The following is a 17,224-nucleotide window of genomic DNA, read 5'->3' on the forward strand; positions in this document are numbered from 1 at the left end:
CCCTTGTCCTTATAAGAAAGACAAACAGAGAAGAATCTCATATGAAGGCAGAGGTAGAGATTGGAGAGATGCATCTTGGCTAAGGATGCCAACGTTTGCCAGTAGCCACCAGATGCTAGGAAGATAGCCCTGTCAACACCTTGATTTTAGACCGCTAACCTCCATACCTGTGAGTAAATCAATTTCAGAGCTTTACTCATGCCAGGCAAGTGCTCTACCACTGAGCACATCCCCTGCCCAGTTTCAGTTGTTTTAAGCTACCAAGTTTATGGTTCTTTGTTATGGCAGCCTCAGTTCCTGTTAGACCTCTTCATCTTCTACACATCACCTATGGAGGCTGGAGGTGGGGAGAGGCAGATGTGAGTTCAGTTAGTCTTTGCAGGATACAGTTGTCTTTGTTGGTCCTATTTCAACTTTGCCTCTTCTACATCTGACTATCCTTCCCAAGTCTTACTATTGCAGCTTTAGGTTCAACATTATATTATAGGAAATAAACATGGGCTGTTCCACTAACTACCATTGCCTAGGTTTTACATTGTGTGATAAATCTCTTATTCCATACCACTCTTTGTGGTTCTGCTTCTCTGATCAAACCCTGAAACATCATTCAAAATTAACGTAAATTGAATGGAAACCATTCCTGCTACCCATTTCCTTCCATTACATGGTTATATGATATATTAGGTCATGATCTAAATATTAGTATTACCCTAAACTTTACATACTGGAACCTAAAACTCAATATGGTAGTATTAAGAGATGGGACTAGGTGTAGTGGTGCATGCTAGTAATCCCTGTGGCTCCAGAGGCTGGGACAGGAGGATCACAATTTCAAAGCCAGCCTCAGCAATGGCAAGTTTTTAAGCAACTCAGCAAGACACTGTCTCTAAATAAAATACAAAAATAGGACTGGGGATGTGTCTCATTAGTTGAGTATCCCTGAATTCAATCCCCAGTACCAAAAGAAAAAAAAAAAAAGAAGAAATGGAAACTTTGAGAGTGAGATTAGTGTCCTCATAAAAGAGGCTTGAGTGAACTCCCTTGTCTCTTCTATCATGTGAAGACGCAGCAATACAATGTCATTTAAGAAAGAGACAGTCCTCACCAGTTGACAAATCTGCTGGTATCTTAATCTGGAACTTTTCAGACTCCAGAACTTTGAGAAATAAATTTCTGATATTTATAGATTACATAGTCTAGGGTATTTTGTTATAGCAGCCCAAATTAAGACATATACACATACATATGTATATATGAAATACTAAGTAACATGCAAAACAATCTGCAGAATATCACCAAAGTAGAGGCATTGTTAATTGCTAAATACAGTTAACACTAGTTTCTCATGTCTGACTGTTCATCAAAACCTGGAGGATATTAAAAGATTTCAGATCCTCTATAATTCTTTCCCACTGTCAATAGGCCTAGCCTGAAAACTGGGAATCAGTTTTTAAAGCTTCTTAGGTAATTCCAACATACAGGTAAGGCCAAGACTTAGAGAAGGCACACAGACAAGTGAGCAAGAATCAGGGAGATTGCCCAGCGTGGTGGCTCATGTTTGTAATCCCAGCAACTCAGAGGCTGAGGTAGGAGGATCATAAGTTCAAGGTCAGCCTGGGCAATGTCATGAGACCCTGTCTTAAAATAAAAAATAAAAAGGGTTGGGGATGGATGTAATATGGTGGTAGAGTACCCCTATGTTCAATCCCCAGTACTGAAAAAAAGGGATCAGGAGGTCTTATTGAGGGAAAGGTGGGCAGATATTGTATTGTAATTGGACCTACTGTAGTCAGAAAAGAGGAATAAATCCATTAAATACTGGGGTGAGAAAAATAAGTAGAAGGAATTTAGAAATAACCATGGTTTAAGAATAACCTAGACATATTATCTTGAAAGCAATTACAAAATCTATCCTTTGGAAAAAAATGATCTATAATAAAATATAGCAAGTCATAAGATGTGTTATATTGGTCAGTTTCACAATACTACATAAAATACCTGAGGCAACTAATTTACAAAGAGAAAAGTTTTATTTATAGTTGAGGCTCAAAGGCATGGTGCCTGAACAACACTTGGTTTCAGTGAGGGCAGCAAAAGATGGCACATCATGGTAGGAGCATAGGAATAGTCACATCTTGACCTGGAGCAGACAGAGACAGACTGGGGTCCCAAACTCCCCTTTGAAGGCACATCTCCAATGACCTAAAGACCTCCCCATAAGCCCCACATACTAAAGGTTCTATCACCTCCCAATAGCACCACTCTGGGGACCAAGGGACCAAGGCCCAGAACCATGAGAGTAGAGGGGACATTCATCATCCAAACTATAGGGCAAATGACAGCGTGGTCTAGTAGGACTTGGACTCTGTAGAGTTTGGTTCCTGGCTGTGTTTAATCTTGCCCCAGTTATAACATCCTTCACCTTCAAAGACTAATAGCTAAGGACTTCTAAAGACCTGGATTTATAAAGATAGAGGCTCCCAAAGCTTTCTGGGGAGGTGATTGCTGTCTTCCCCAAGGCTGGAAATTGCACCATCATTTAACCTAGAAATTCAGGCTAAAAGCCTGGGTATCCTTGCTTTTTTATTTGCCATTTTAAAAAATTGATACATAAAATTTTACATATTTATTGTGTGCAACATGATAAAGTACATTTACATATCATAAAATTGTTAAATTTACATAATTAAATGACACATTAAATCATACAGCTATTATTTTTGAGGTGAAAACATTTAACATTCACTATTTTTACATTTTTCAAGAATATAATACATTGGCATGGTGGTCACCTTGTGTACATTGGTCTCTACATTGGTCTCTTGAACTTATTCGAACTGTAATTATATTTCCTTTGACCAACATATCCCCGCAACGGTCCCCTCCTCTGGGAACAATTATTCTACTGTCTACTTTTCTGAGTTCAATATTTTTAGCTTGAGATCATATGAATGTGTATCTGGCTTATTTCACTTACCATTCCCAAGGTTCACCCATGCTGTTGGAAATGACATTCTTTCTCATGGCTGTGTAGCACTCTTTTGTATATATACACATTTTATCCAGTCATCCAATGAGGGACACTTACTTAGGTTGATTCTATACCTTGGTTATTATGAGTACTTCTGCAATAAATATAGAAGTGCAGATATCTGAATATTTCACTGCTTTTGGATATAGACCTAATAGAATATTTGGATATTGCTGTATCATATAGTAATTCTATTTTTAATATTTTGAGGAATCTCCACATTGCTTTGCATAATGGTTGTATCAATTCATATTTCCACTAACAGGGTCTAAGGGTACCTACCTATTGTCATTTGAACATGAGGTATGCCCCCAAACTTCTGTGTTAATGCAGGAAAATTCAGAGGTAGAATGATTAGATCATGAGAGTTGTAATCTCATCAGTCCATCCCAGTTTAAATGGCTAACTGGGGGGTGGTAATGGTAGGCAGGTGAGATGTGGCTAGAGGAGATGAGTCACTGGGGATGTTCTCTGGAAGGGTCCATCTTTCCTGTGGCCCCCTTAAACCCTCTGCTTCCTGGCCAGCCATGAACAGAGCAGCATTCTTCCCCCTTGCCTAGATGTTTTGTCTCACCTTGGCCCCAAAGCAACAGACTTGGCCAACATGGACTAAATCTCTGAAACCAAAGCCAAAATAAGCTTTTCCTCCTCTAAGTTGATCTTGTCCGGTATTTTGGTCAAAGCCAACACAGTGCTCTTTTCCCACATTTGAGAGTAATTTTTGTTTCTTCCTTCTTTCCTTATAGGCCTCCACATCTAAACCATCAGTTAATTCTGGTGATTTTCTTTCTGAATCTGAAATGTGTCCTGTATCTGTCCATTTTTCACAAACTCCAGTGAAAATTACCCTAATCCAAGCTACCATCTTGGTAGAGTGCTGGGGATAGAGCAGTGAACGAAACAAAATGCCTATACTCAGCATGCTTTCATTGTAGTTGGAAAATACGATCAGCAGATCATGGAGTTTTGGGATTTAATCGGTCTGGGGCATTTCTAGCAGGTTCCCTTCTTACTGAAAGAAATCATTCTTTGAGAACCATAGCTTTCGAGTGCACATGAGCACACATTAGAATCACCTGGGAGCTTGTAAAAACTGTGTTTGGGCCCTACCTCTAAAGATTCAGATTCATTCAGTATGAGGAAGAGATTTGGCAATCTGTAATTTTCCAATATCCCTAGGTGGTTCAGATTGAGTATGCAGGGTTGAGAAACACAGCCAAACATTAGAGGACCAATTTTGTTTGCTTGTTTTGCACAAGCTGTTCCTTTTACCTATTATGTTCTCTCCCTAGGTCTTTCCATGGCTAGATCCTTGTCAATCAGGTCTCCGATCAAATGCATTTTCTCAGGCAGGCCTTCCTTAATCCCTCAATCTAAATAACACCTGTCTTCATCATACTGTCCTGCTTTCCTTCAGAGAAATTTGCAGTTCCTGCAATATTCCTAATTATGCTGATTGCATTTTCCAACTACAATGAAGGCATGTTAGGTATAGGCATCTTGTTTCATTCACTGCTCTATCCCCAGCACCTAGAGTTATTCAATATATGTGAATGAAACAAGACAAAACCCTTAAAATAAACTTCTTCACTCTTTTCAATCAAATTTTAATAAAATGTGTTTTATTTTTTGCAATAGAATTGAGTCATCCATGAAAAAAAGCATAAATTGACCCCCCCCCCAACTACCACTTAACTGTACTGGGTTCATTCTTCAGTGATTCTATATTAGATCTTCTGCAGAGCAAATAACCATCCCTTAATGTATTTTCATATACAGTATTTGTTCACAATGCTGCTCCTTACAGAACCCAGCTCACAAAATAAGTCAGCCATGAATGTCTAGGATATTCTTATTAAATTTAGGGATTGCTGCTTAGACGTTGCTTTTGGAAATAGAAGAGAGGGAACAGAAATTTGTGGCAGATAGAAAGGTTTTAAGTAGTGTGTTTGAGGTTATTAAAGTGTTTTCATACAAATATGTTCAATTCAGCGCGGCAGCCTTCAGCTGTGGGTCATAAGTCACTAGGTTTCAGAAGAATCAAACTTCCAACTCAGGCAGGTGAATTAGGGTACAGCAGATGTCCTAAGTCACCCGCTGGGAATTTCTGAAATACATTACCTATGAAAAACAGAACACAACATCTGTTGCTGGGGGAAGCTGGTTCCGTTCCCTCCCTCCAGAGACCAGAAGGCTTCCTCTAATGTCCCAAGTATCCAATCTTCGCCCAGGGCAATAAGGCTGGGTTCAAGTGCAACCAGTTTTTCAGGCAGTCGCCTACCCTTTCCTCCCTCTGCAAACTTAAAACAAACGACTTAGTCCGTGGAGTAATGACTGAAATCCCTCAGGCGCCCCAGGACAGCGCAGGAGCGGGCAGCTCAGCACCCGGATTCCGAGAACACCCGCTCTCAGTCCGCAGACAGAGGTGGCGGCCGGAGAAAAACCCAGGGCGGAGCGGCCTGCTGGAGGGAGTAAAGAAGCCTGGTCGCGATGCTTTCTGGGAGTTGTAGTCCTAGCAGGACAGCTCACTCTAGCCTCCGCCGGGCTTCGTACTACACCTCCCAGCAGCCCTCGCGTCCTGGCGGAGGCGAGCGGAGGGGGCGCTTGGTGATGAGCTGCGGCAGGGGGAGGGGGCCGGGGACCGAGAAGCTGCTGCGGCAGCCGCCGGGAGTCGTTGACATCTGGCGTCCCTGGGGGCCCTGGGATCCTCGGGCGGGCGACAACCTGGGCCTTGTGGCCGCTGCGTGTCTCCGTGCTCACTCCCTCTCCTCAGACACTCGGCGTCCGCCATGGAAGCGCATCCGGCTGCCACTGGGGTCTTCGGGCGTCGCGGTCCGGGGCTTCCCGGAGCGAAGAGGGGGTAACGGCGCCCCGAGGCCCAGCTCCCTCCTACGCCCCGCCCGCACAGGCGAGAAGGAGGGTCGGTGGACGGCCGCGCCGTGGTGCCCGCCTCCGCGCCGCGCCGCCCCGCCCCCTGGGGGCGCTGCCGAGGGGCGCACGCCGCCCATGCCGCCTCGGCGCCTCGCCGCGCCCGGCGCCCGCCGCTGAAGCCCGCTCGCGCCTGTCCGCTGCCGCCGCCGCGCCCGCCGCCTTGAGGCGACCACCCTCCGCCCAAGATGTGGCACAACGTCGGGCTGACGCTGCTGGTGTTCGTGGCCACGCTGCTGATCGTCCTGCTGCTGATGGTGTGCGGTGAGTGCGGCGGCCGCCGCGGGGGTAGTTCCGCGCGCCGGTGTGACTCGGGCTGCGGCTCGCGGGTCGGGTCTCGTTGGGAAAGAGCCGGCCCGCGAGAAAGGCGTGGACGGACGGCTAGACACCGTCGGCGCCCCCTTCCCTCCCCACCGGGGCGCGGAGCCGTGCCCCCGCCCGTGGCAGGCCCGCGGGCATCCTGGGACGGCGACGACGGGCTGCAGGCTGGGCATCTCCGGTGCAGGTTGAACCAGATGCTGCTTCACCTCTGGCGGCTGCCCGGGTGGCCCTTCCTGCCACCGACTGCCCAGATTTTGACCCTGTGGCCTGTTTTCCAGGGGAAGCGATCGGTTACTCTGTCCTTGTCCTCTACAGGTTCTGACCCTAATGACAGAGAGGAGGGTTCACTACTTTCATTTGACCAGGATTGGGACACACTTAGGTTTTCAGCGCACGTGAAATTGTGTACTTCGTGTTCATGCTTCAGCTAAATTCCAGAAATGTTGAGAACAGGCAGAACTTAAAAACAACAGCTATATTAAACTTCCAGGGTCAGGTAACCTAACCCTTCGTCCTGAAGTAGTGGTACTGTTTTGGGTACGTTCCTTCTTGGAATGAGAGAACATTAAACTTTCTTCCCAAGGCAGTGTTAAAAGAGTAGTTTTGATTTTTTTTTAAAATTTCTTTATACGCAGTAATTGGTAATCATAGGTCTCAGCAAAGAGGCTGGGCAATTGTGAAAATTTGCAAAGTATTTCAAGTAGATGTGAGTTTATTTATATTTAAAAGATTAAAGTAGGGGTTCCAGTTGATGCAATAATTAGAATTCACAATAAATCCTACAAAGCTTTTTCATTACACAGTTGAGGGTATTAGAGCTATGCTTGGAAAAGATATCTGTGCCTTTGTGCATATATCTTTCTATTTATACACTTGTATGTATATTTAAATTCGATTTTGATGGTGTTGAGGGTGAAATCCAAGGCCTTTATAAATAATAAGCACACACTCTGAGCTATATACCCCCAGCCCTAATTTTTTTCCTCCTATGATATCAGAGCTAAAATTTTTAACTTACATCTTTTCTTTTCTGAGGATATAAAACAATTGAAGTGTCCCTCAAAGTTCTGTTTGTAATATCTGCATTTTAGGCCAATTGAAGATGTTTAAGGTTCTTAAAGTAGGAAAAACCAGATTCTTGTGATTTATTTGGCTGTGGTGAAGGAGGAATGTATGTTATCCCTTTTGATTTGAACATGCAAGTTACCTGGACACAGGGATGTCACATACAAACCACACCACACCTTGAATAGAATATTTGCCAAACTTACTGTGAGGCATCAGAGTTTCTATTTGCTTTGCCATTTCTCAGTATCTATTTATTCATTTTTCTAAATGTTTCTTACTTTTAGCTTCAGGAAACACAGAATAAGAGTGGTGAGGTATATAACACCTTATTTGATTGGATTGGTCAAGAACTGATAGCTTTATGAAGAAGTAATTCAAACACTTTTTTGGAGACCCAATGATGGGGTAGAAGACCTAATGACGACTAGAATGGGGTTGGGACTTAGGAGAGGAGGGAAGGACCAGGCCATCCTTGAGAAATTGGGGCACTGTATTAGTTTACTAGGGCCAATGTAGCAAAATACCATAGACTGGGTGGCTTAATCAATTCTCACTGTTCAAGAGGCCAGAAGTCTGGGATCAGGGTGTCAGCAGGATTGATTTTCTTCTGAGGGTTCACTGCTTGGTTTGTTTATGACCTTCTTCCTGTGTCTTCACATGGTCTGTCTTCTGTGTTTGTGTCTCAAATCTTTTATAAAGGACAACATTCTTTGAATTAGGATCCTCAACCTTATGACTTCATATAACCTAATTTACCTCTTTAAAGACCTCCAAATATAGTCACATTGGAAGTTAGGATTTAATATGTGAATTTGGCAACAGAGGGGACACATTTCAGTCTATAATAAGCACCATGTCTTTAGCACTGCCTGGAAGGTGAGGGAGCAGTTGGATAGTTCAGGTGGATGTCCTTAAAACAGTTGCTACCTTTCTGTTGCACACAAGCCCTTTTGAGAGTCTGATGAATGTTATTTATGAACACTTACTTTTTTAGAAAGTTGTACCAAGACTTTTCTAGTTCAAAGATTTCATGAATTTTTTATTTATTTTTGAGAAAAAGGAAAAAGAAGGTTTACTACTTAGAGAAGCACAGGAACTCCTTTCCCAGAGGCTGTGATTCTGCCTATCAATGGGAATAGGGGCTTTTAAAGAGGTGGAGGCTACATTAACTGTGTTCTTGGTTGAAGTTGTAATTCACTTGTTAATTTGGGAGATAGTAATTTCTGAGATCTTCTGGCCATTCCCAAAGTCCAGATTACTTGGATCCTATGGTGGGTGTGTGCTCAAGGACAGATAACTGCCTAAAATGGGGAAGAAAGGTAATCCTGTTCCCTCTGAGATTAGGGAGAGGGGAAGAGAAGAAACATTTCCATTTTAAAATTAAGTTGCAGTGGTGGAGCAGCAAGGGCTACATTGAAAGCATGAAATGGATTGCTGTTACATTTCCCCTGTTGATTTCTACATTCTGGTGGACTCCCTTTCTTAAACCCAAACATAGAGTACAGATTAAAAACCTTTGCTTTGGGGGACTGGGTCTCTTGATTTCTAATTTCATTCATCTGCAAACTGAGTGTTCAGTGCCTCCTAGGCACTGGAAACATGATTGGATCTGCTACAAGGAATTATAGCAGAGTATGTTTTAGAACTCTTATAGGCTCTTTTATATAGCAAATTCTGATTTTTCAAATTTCAGGTTCCTGGGAAGGTTTTTCTTTTGTCTGTATTGGTGGTTTCTTTATTCTCATCTTTCATTCGTGTCTAAAATGTTTTCTACCCCCATCATACAATGAGCTCCCTTGCCAAGTTCAGTAAAAAATGGCTGCCATGTTACCAAGTCGGTAGTTATTTATCAGTCCTAATTGAACTTGACCTGTTATAGTCACTCTCTAAAATTGAGCATTTTCTCACAAGCATTTCTTTCTTTTTTTTTTTTATATACTCTTCTTTCATGGTGTTCTTCCTTCCATTCCCCATCTTCTCATTCCCTAGAATTTCTTAACTTTTTCTCTTTTTACCACAACTCTTAATGAATTATATTATTCTCCATATTTTCCTAAGTACATCAATTACAAGTGTCAGTTGGTTTGTATATACATTTAACCACCATCTATGTATCTCTCTGAAGTAGTGTGTGGGTTAGTACTTGCTCTTGCTCCATGGAATGCTTGCTATTTTTATTTTTTGTGCTATGTTTCTATAATGTACAAATATATTTCTGTTTTCTACTTATTCTCTCCCTAAGCTACCTTATCCATTCCTACTGACTTACATACCAGATATAGCAAATGAGTCTAAAGTTTACGTCTCCAACTTTGATTTCTTCTTTGAGTCCCCAGCTTTTGCATCAGACTTTTGTTCCAATCTCACTGGAGATCTAATAAGCATCTCAAATTTAATACATCTAAAACAGGATTTCTGATTCCTACCACCTGTTTCTTCCCCAGTTTTACCCATCTAAAAAATTCGTACTTCACTCCGTGGGTCAAGCCAAGAACTTAGGTATCATCCTAGGTTTAACCCTTTCCTTTACTCCCCCATCCATGCACATCAACCCCCTCTGCAAGTTTTCTGTTTTATTTCCCTGAAAAAAAATATGAAATATGTTCTGTTTTCTATCATCAATGCAGCCACCACTGCTGCCTTTATCACCGTCATCACCATCATCACCATTGTCTTTGGCTGCTTTAATTTCCTTACTAGTGTTTTTTCCAGTCCATCTTTCTTTCTGAATCACTTACCACATACTAGCTAGAATTTTTTGTTGTCGTTACTGGGGATTGAACCCAGGGGTGCTTAACTACTAACCACTGAGCCACATCCCCAACCCTTTTTTAATATTTTATTTAGATACAGCGTCTTGCTAAGTTGTTAAGGGCCATGCTGAGTTGCTGAAGCTGGCTTTGAACTCACAATCCTGCCTCATCCTCCCCAGCTGCTGGGATTAAAGGCGTGTGTGTGTGTGTGTGTGTGTGTGTGTGTGTGTGTGTGTGTGTGTGAGTGTGTGCACGCGCGCACCCAGCAACAGTTTCTTTTCTTTTCTTTTTGTATGGAAGATTGAACCTGGGCACTGAACCACTAAGCCACATCTCCAGCCCTATTTTGTATTTTATTTAGATACAGAGTCTCACTGAATTGCTTAGTGCCTCCCTGTTGCTGAGGCTGGCTTTGAACTTGCAATCTTGCCTCAGCCTCCTACAGACAGTTTTTTAATAAGAAAATGTTTAATCAAATTTTAATAGAAGAAATATAGTTTCAAAAGTCAGTAGTATACGATCAAGAAAATAGTTCCTTTTAACCTTTAGATTCACTGCAATCCTGGTTATTTAATTCTGTATTTATATATAACATATTCATTGCTATCTCTGGTTTTGCAATTTTAGACATTGTTAAGGTAGAGTCTACCCCAACTTCTTGCCATTAATAACACAATTTTTGGCTAACTTAATAGTTAGAATTTATATTTGGACTATGTAATTATTATTCCCTGCTGGTCAAATGGTATAATGTGATCACATATAGTTTCTTCTATGGTTCTTCATGTTTCTTGAAGTTAACAATTGCCTTTTAAATTTACTTAGTATTTTTTGTATGTTTCCATTGTTATTAGATCCCCCTTCCATTGTTTTATAATCCTTAACACATGCTTGTGAGTAATATTTCCCATGTTTAAATAAACTGCTCTTCCCCTTCTTTCCCCTCCCAGTCCCAGGGCCCTTCTTTCTTCTCAGCAGCTGTCATTCTCATGGGAAGCTGAATTTTCTCTGCTACCCTGTTCTGTACATTTTCTGGATTCATGGCATTGTTTACGTTCTTGTTGGAGCATGTTTTGTAGTAACTCTAAGAAGGAATACAGGGAAAATAGTTTTTTGAACTAACACGTACTTTTAAATGTCTTTTTTATTTTATTTTTTACTCTTGATCAATAGACTGGGGTTGTAAATAATTTTCATTTAGAATTTTAGAATTACCACTCCATTGATTTCTAGCTTCTAGGTTTGATTTTGAGAGATTCAATTCAACCTGATTGTGTTTATAGGACATCTTTCTAGATGTTTTTGAATAGTCTTCTTGTCTTTGACATTCTGAAATGTCAGTATGATACATCTTGGTATGTGTCCCTTTCATTTTGCTGGATCTTTTTAATTCAGAGTTTGCTTTTCATTTCTGGATATATTTCTACTAGCCCTTTGATAATTTTCTCTAGGCTATTTTGTATGTGCGTGTTTCCCCCCAACACTTCTGTTACTTGGAGTGGAACCTCTTGGGCTCATTCTTTAATTTTAAATTTTTGTCTTCTATTTTCTTTCTTGCTGCCATCCTTCTTTCTAGAGATGTTTGGATTTTATCTTCTGTTTATTGTATTGAATTTTAGTGTTAGCTATACAGTTTTTAATATCAGAGCTTTTTTTGTTCTCCGATTCCTCTTTTATAGAATGTTTTTATTATTTTATTACATGCCTACATTCAGTCTTATCTTCCAAAACATAATAGTTTTATATATGTAATATATTATTTTGATAAAGTGTTCTTCTTCCTGTATTGACTTTATTTCTCCTATGTTTCTTTCTGCTTATTTGCTTTAGGCTCCTTTTCCTTTTTTTTTTTTTTTTTTTTTGTGGTACTGGTGATTGAACCCAGAGCCTTATGCTTGCTAGGCAAGGACTCTATCACTGAGGTACATCCAGCCCTTTGTATTTTATTGAGACAAGATCTTGCTAAGTTGCCCCGGCTGACCTCAAACTTGTGATCCTCCTGCCCCACAGACTCTGGAATAAGTGGGATTACAGGTGTGCACACACTAAATGGGGCCTGGGCTCTTTGTGTGGGAGTTTTTCTGTACCTGGCTAGGGGTCTGCTCTCTGTTCATATTTAAGGGTGAGGTAATAGAAGATGATGATGATTTCTCAGTCAGCTCCCGGCTAAGAGCAGGGTGGCTGGGCAGTGACAGTCTGTTCTTTAGAGTTTTACCCAGTTGTTAGTATCTGGAGGTTCTTTGTGGGTATTCTCCAGAAAGGAGTTCTCTCGTTTCATACTTGGGTATTGTAAGAGTGCTCTGTTGTGAGTAGACTTCCCACCACTCCTTTGTTGCTCTTCCTTCCAGCCTTTTGTGAGGTTTTTTCCTTGTGTTTGGCTTCAACTGGTATCTTCTGCCATTCAGATTTTTGTTTCCTCTGCTTTGCTAGACCAGTTGTCACTTGTCCTCAGAGTAATCTTTTAAAAATGTCCCTCCTTGGAAAGGGGAAATACTGAGAAATGATATTGGCCAAATTATATTGTTATATTGTGTGCACATATGAATATGTAACAATAAATTTCATCATTGTGTATAACTATAATGTCCCAATTGAAAAGTGGGGGTAAAAGATGATTCCTTGCTTTTACAACCCATCTTCTAGTGGTTTACCATTTCCTTTGAAGTACTCCAAGTTTCTAACTGGGGACAACCCAGGTCTGTCTGTTGCAGCCCACCCCTGTCTACCTCTCTGATCGCTCTCCATTCTCACTGCTACTCAACATTCAAGGATGGGCCAGCTTTGTGCCTTTTGCAGGACATTTGTTCTCTCTTCCTCAGGCTTTTCATAGGACTGGTTTCTCATCATTCAGGTTTCATATTAAATGTCATCTCAGAGACTTTCCCTGACTACCTGTGGTAGCCCATCCAAACACTCTTTTTCTCTTTTACTCTTCGTTTTCAGAGCATTTTGCACTTTCAGAAATGAGTTATTTCATAAGTCTTTTTCCTCTGTCAGAGGACAACAGTGTGACAATTCAGTTTAATGAACTGTTGAACCCAAACTCTGGAGACTAAGGGTTCTCTGAAATAAAAGGGTTTTTTGAGCTGTTGTAGATATTAACTGGAGAAGGACAAGGTCCTAGGGCAAGTTCTGCAGCTACCAGCAACAGGGTTAGATAACAATTTAAATATGTTCACTGGATTTAAGAGCCAAAAGCATTTTTATAATGAAAATGTGGGAAGGAAACCATACATTGTTTACTGTGAACTTCTGTTGGCTATAAGTAGAAGAGGCAGGATAGCACAAAGCACAGACCATTTTGGAACAGAAGGATGGTCCATAAGGAGAGTACTTGTTGCTTCTGGATTGTTTGGGGAGAGGAGTTTGGAAAGTTTATATGTAAGCAGGAGGCTATAGGAGGGGAGATGGAAGATGACTGCTGGGGGCTCTAAGTCAGAGTTTTAACATTCTTTCAGGAATAGAACAGTCTAATAGTCTAATTGGTTTCAACCCATAGACTTTTCCCTCTTCACCCTCTTACCCTTTGTGATTAAATTTAGGGCATATCAGAATTTTTCTTCTATCACTTTTTTTTAAACAATAGATAATTTATTTAAAAAATTTGGTTTAGGTACCAGCATTGGTGACTTTGGCCTTGACTCTTGACCCAGCACTATTAGAAATAATCTGCTTTACCGACTCAGGACTGTGAGCCTAGGAGTGGCTATGGCTTCTCATCTGGAAATGATTATGTCTTAGAACCTTCACACAAGGTGTCTTTTATGTAGTGTTTTTCAAAGTCTTGATCAGCATTGGTCCTTTTACTCTTAAGCTCTTTTAACCTTGCCACCTCTAATCAAGTCAATACACACTTCTCAGGCTGGTTAGGTAATTCTGATTCAGTGAATCACAGCCTCTGGTTTCATGGGTGTCTGTCTGGTATCTAAAAAACCATGACTGTGGCATGGCTTCCTGACTGCATTGTTTTTCAGGGAGAACGAGCAGAGCAGTGGGACTTGAAACAGGGCTGATGGGACAGAGCTGCTGCACCCACAACCGCATCTCCCTCTGGAAGACCTATCAGATCTTGATCAGCTTTATTTTTGATTCTAGAATGAGGCAGCACTTCAATTTATAAAATAGAATAAGTTCTGATGGACCATGCTAGAAGAGCCAGGGCTGAAGAAAGACATAAAAGAACAAATAGTAGATTTGTCATTTCAAAGTTATTTTTCTTGCAAGGTGGGGGACCAGTAGGACAGAACAATAGAAAAATAACTGATTGGTTAACATCAGGTTACTTCAGGTTACTTTTCTTGTGTAAAGATTAAGGCACAAGGAACTTCATTATCATGCCAATTGAAACTGGCCTGTTTGAGACATTTGGCAGTTCTCTACTTAATCCTGATTTGTGGACGGTCAGATAAGCAGTTTCAGCTCAATGACATGGAACTTTAACCTGAGTGACTCCATTTTGATTTTTAGTCTGGTCTATGCAGGAGGTTAGTCTAAAACAGTGGCCTCCTGTAATTTTTATTTAACACTACCACTTAGAGTGTAAACTCGATGAAATCGGTGACTTCTCTGGTTGGTTTACTACTCTATCCCTAGAATCTAGAATAGTGCCTGGCACATTACATAGTAGTAAGTAATGAGCTTAGTCCTTGTCCCCAATGCCAATCTAAAAATGAGGACACGGTTTTGAGAAAAAGGAAGAAGTTTTATTGCTTTGCAAGGGGGAAAAAAAAAAGGAAACACGAGACTCCTGTCCCAAAGATTGTGATTCTGCCCATCAGGGAACGGGGTTTTTAAGAGGTGATTCAGAGGAATCCTGTTTTCTGAGATTAGGGAGCAGAGATGAGGAAGGAGAAAACCAAAGAGGAGAAGATTGGGGAAGAGAAGGTCAGAGATAAGGCTAGGGAGGAGAAAAAACATGTCAGTTTTAGAGCAACAAGGGATATATATTCAAAGTATAAAGTGGATGACTGTTACATTAGCCCCTCAGCTGTTTAAAGAATGAAAAATTCCTTAGACATTATCATTATTAAAATTCTCTTTACAAGTAAGTCTTCAGTGTGGTACAAGCTAGGATTGCTTCAAGATGAATAGCCCTTATATTATTTAGTAAAATACAGTTACTGAACTTTTATGTACATTTGCTTGGGGTAGTTAGTGGTCATGGATGTACAAAGCCTGATCTCTGCTCTCGAGGACTTTATACTCCACTAGGGAAGATATCCCCACAACAGATAACTCCAGTACACAACCCAACAATACCTAATACCCAGGCTGCTGTTTTTCCTTCTGGTTGTCTCAGATCTCAGAATCTTCACCTAAAACAAAACCTGATTATTTTACCTTCCTAATTCATTCTCAATCATTGGGCAACATGCTTTCAATTTTTTCTATTTTATCATTGGACAAATAGGTTGCAATAAGGATAGCATTTGGAACATAGTATGTGCTGATGAATATTTGAATGAATGAATGAATGAATTTTTAGTCCTCAAATAATTAGCTAGGATGAGGATATAGAAGGGAACCAGAGGTATATGGATTGTGGTACTTTATGTCTATCACCTACAGAGTTTATCCTTTTTTAAGGGCAATGGGGAGCTGGATAGGAGTTTTTCACAGGGAATTTAAAATTCTGTACATTGTTATGGCGACGTGTGGGGAGGGAGAGAATAGAAACCTGCTAGTATCACCTGAGGAGGGCTTGGGGGGACCTCAACTCAGGAGGATGGGGTCCTTGATGTACTTGATGGAAAAGAATTTCAGCATGAGTCAGATGAGGCACAGAGATTTATTTAGGAAAGCAAGGAGAATGCAGGCTGTCTTGAGTGAGAAGTAGTGCCTTGGTTTGTGTTCTAATATTCACAGAGCGACAGTAGCTAGAGGGTTAAACTAGAGGTGGAGTCAGGCAGAATTTTACTTAGTTTTGCATCAGTTTTTCTTGCACTTGCATATTGCCTTGCATCATGCTGTTCTCCGTGGGCAAGGACATGGGCAGAAAGATGAGGGCTGGGTTTTCCTGTTCAGAAGTTGCTTGTTTTGCATTCCAGGGTTCATGGACACTTCCTGCATTCCAGTGCTTCCTGGGCAGGTCTCTTTTGAGAGATTCACTGTATCTTTTTTCCTCTTGTATCCCTAAATTCTTATCTCAGTAGGTTTATGTGAAGTGTTGGCAAAAACTTGAACTAAGGCCAAAACAGTAGAGGCTGGGAATGATGGAAGCCTTCTGATTCGAGGGTGATCCAGCAGCAGTGAGGTCACTTCTGTCTGCTCTGTCACTGTAAAGAGTATTGGGATTTGAAGTTTTGGGGTAGACTTAGAACCCAGTCAGCGTCCTAGGAGAAGATCGGAACATAGCCCCTTCGGAGTTTGGCTTGGTTTCTCACCCTACTTCAGTCTGGCCTAGCAGACTTTGCACAGGCTATAATTAACAGGCTTGGTGGAGTACCCAGTCCCAGGTTCCTGCTGTGCCTAGCAAAATCAAGGGGTTATCGAGAGTGAACAGAATTGGACTCAGGCCACCTGTGACTGTGATCACATCACACCACCAGCATTGCCACTTACTAGCTTCATAGCTTGAGCAATGCCCCAATCTTTAGTTTTAGCATATAGGTGAAGTCACAGATAATGGATTCTGGGAATTTGGAAGTTGACAGTTTCTGCTTATCTGCTAACATTGAAATCTCTCTAACATTGAAATACAGGTGAATAAATATGGAATTAATGTTTGAAAATGGATTTTCAAAGACAATCTAGTTTTAGACTTTTAAGATCCTTAATTTAATACGGTTTTGCTTAGAATAATATATATTTCAAAGATAATGGTAGAATAAGGTAAAATGTGTTGATCAGAGAAAAGTGTGAACAGAGTTTTCAGGTCATCTAATTCATTGGTTTTTGTAACAATCTGCAAAGGCCTGTTCAAAGATAAACTTAGGCACACTAACATTTTAAGCAATGTGTTTGAGCAAACCGATAAATAAATCAGGCAGTGCCAAATAGAAAGGGGTTTTACCAACAAATGATATGAGGGAGAAAGGTGCATGGAACAAGGTAGAAAAAGTAGAAAGTCTCTAGTCAGAGGCTTGTTGGTAGTTTCTGATTGTATAGGCTTAAGTCTAGTTGT

General features: G+C 41.0%; 1 protein-coding gene across 3 annotated transcripts in view; it reads left to right on the forward strand.

Moving 5' to 3' along the window:
• The first annotated feature begins 4,905 nt into the window (after positions 1-4,905).
• Positions 4,906-17,224, forward strand: part of LOC110598371 (small integral membrane protein 13) — a 135,433-nt gene continuing 123,114 nt past the window's right edge. The window contains exon 1 of one of the 3 annotated variants that reach the window (XR_013425424.1): positions 4,906-6,223. Coding sequence is in view for 1 of the 3 variants with exons in the window: in XM_078020540.1 (XP_077876666.1) it covers positions 6,148-6,223 (76 nt within the window). In the remaining 2 variants the exon portion in view is untranslated. The remainder of the gene's footprint in view (positions 6,224-17,224) is intronic. The other 2 variants (XR_013425423.1, XM_078020540.1) reach the window with 2 other exon arrangements.

Source organism: Ictidomys tridecemlineatus, chromosome 8 (genome assembly GCF_052094955.1).
Source record: "Ictidomys tridecemlineatus isolate mIctTri1 chromosome 8, mIctTri1.hap1, whole genome shotgun sequence".
NCBI lineage: Eukaryota > Metazoa > Chordata > Mammalia > Rodentia > Sciuridae > Ictidomys > Ictidomys tridecemlineatus.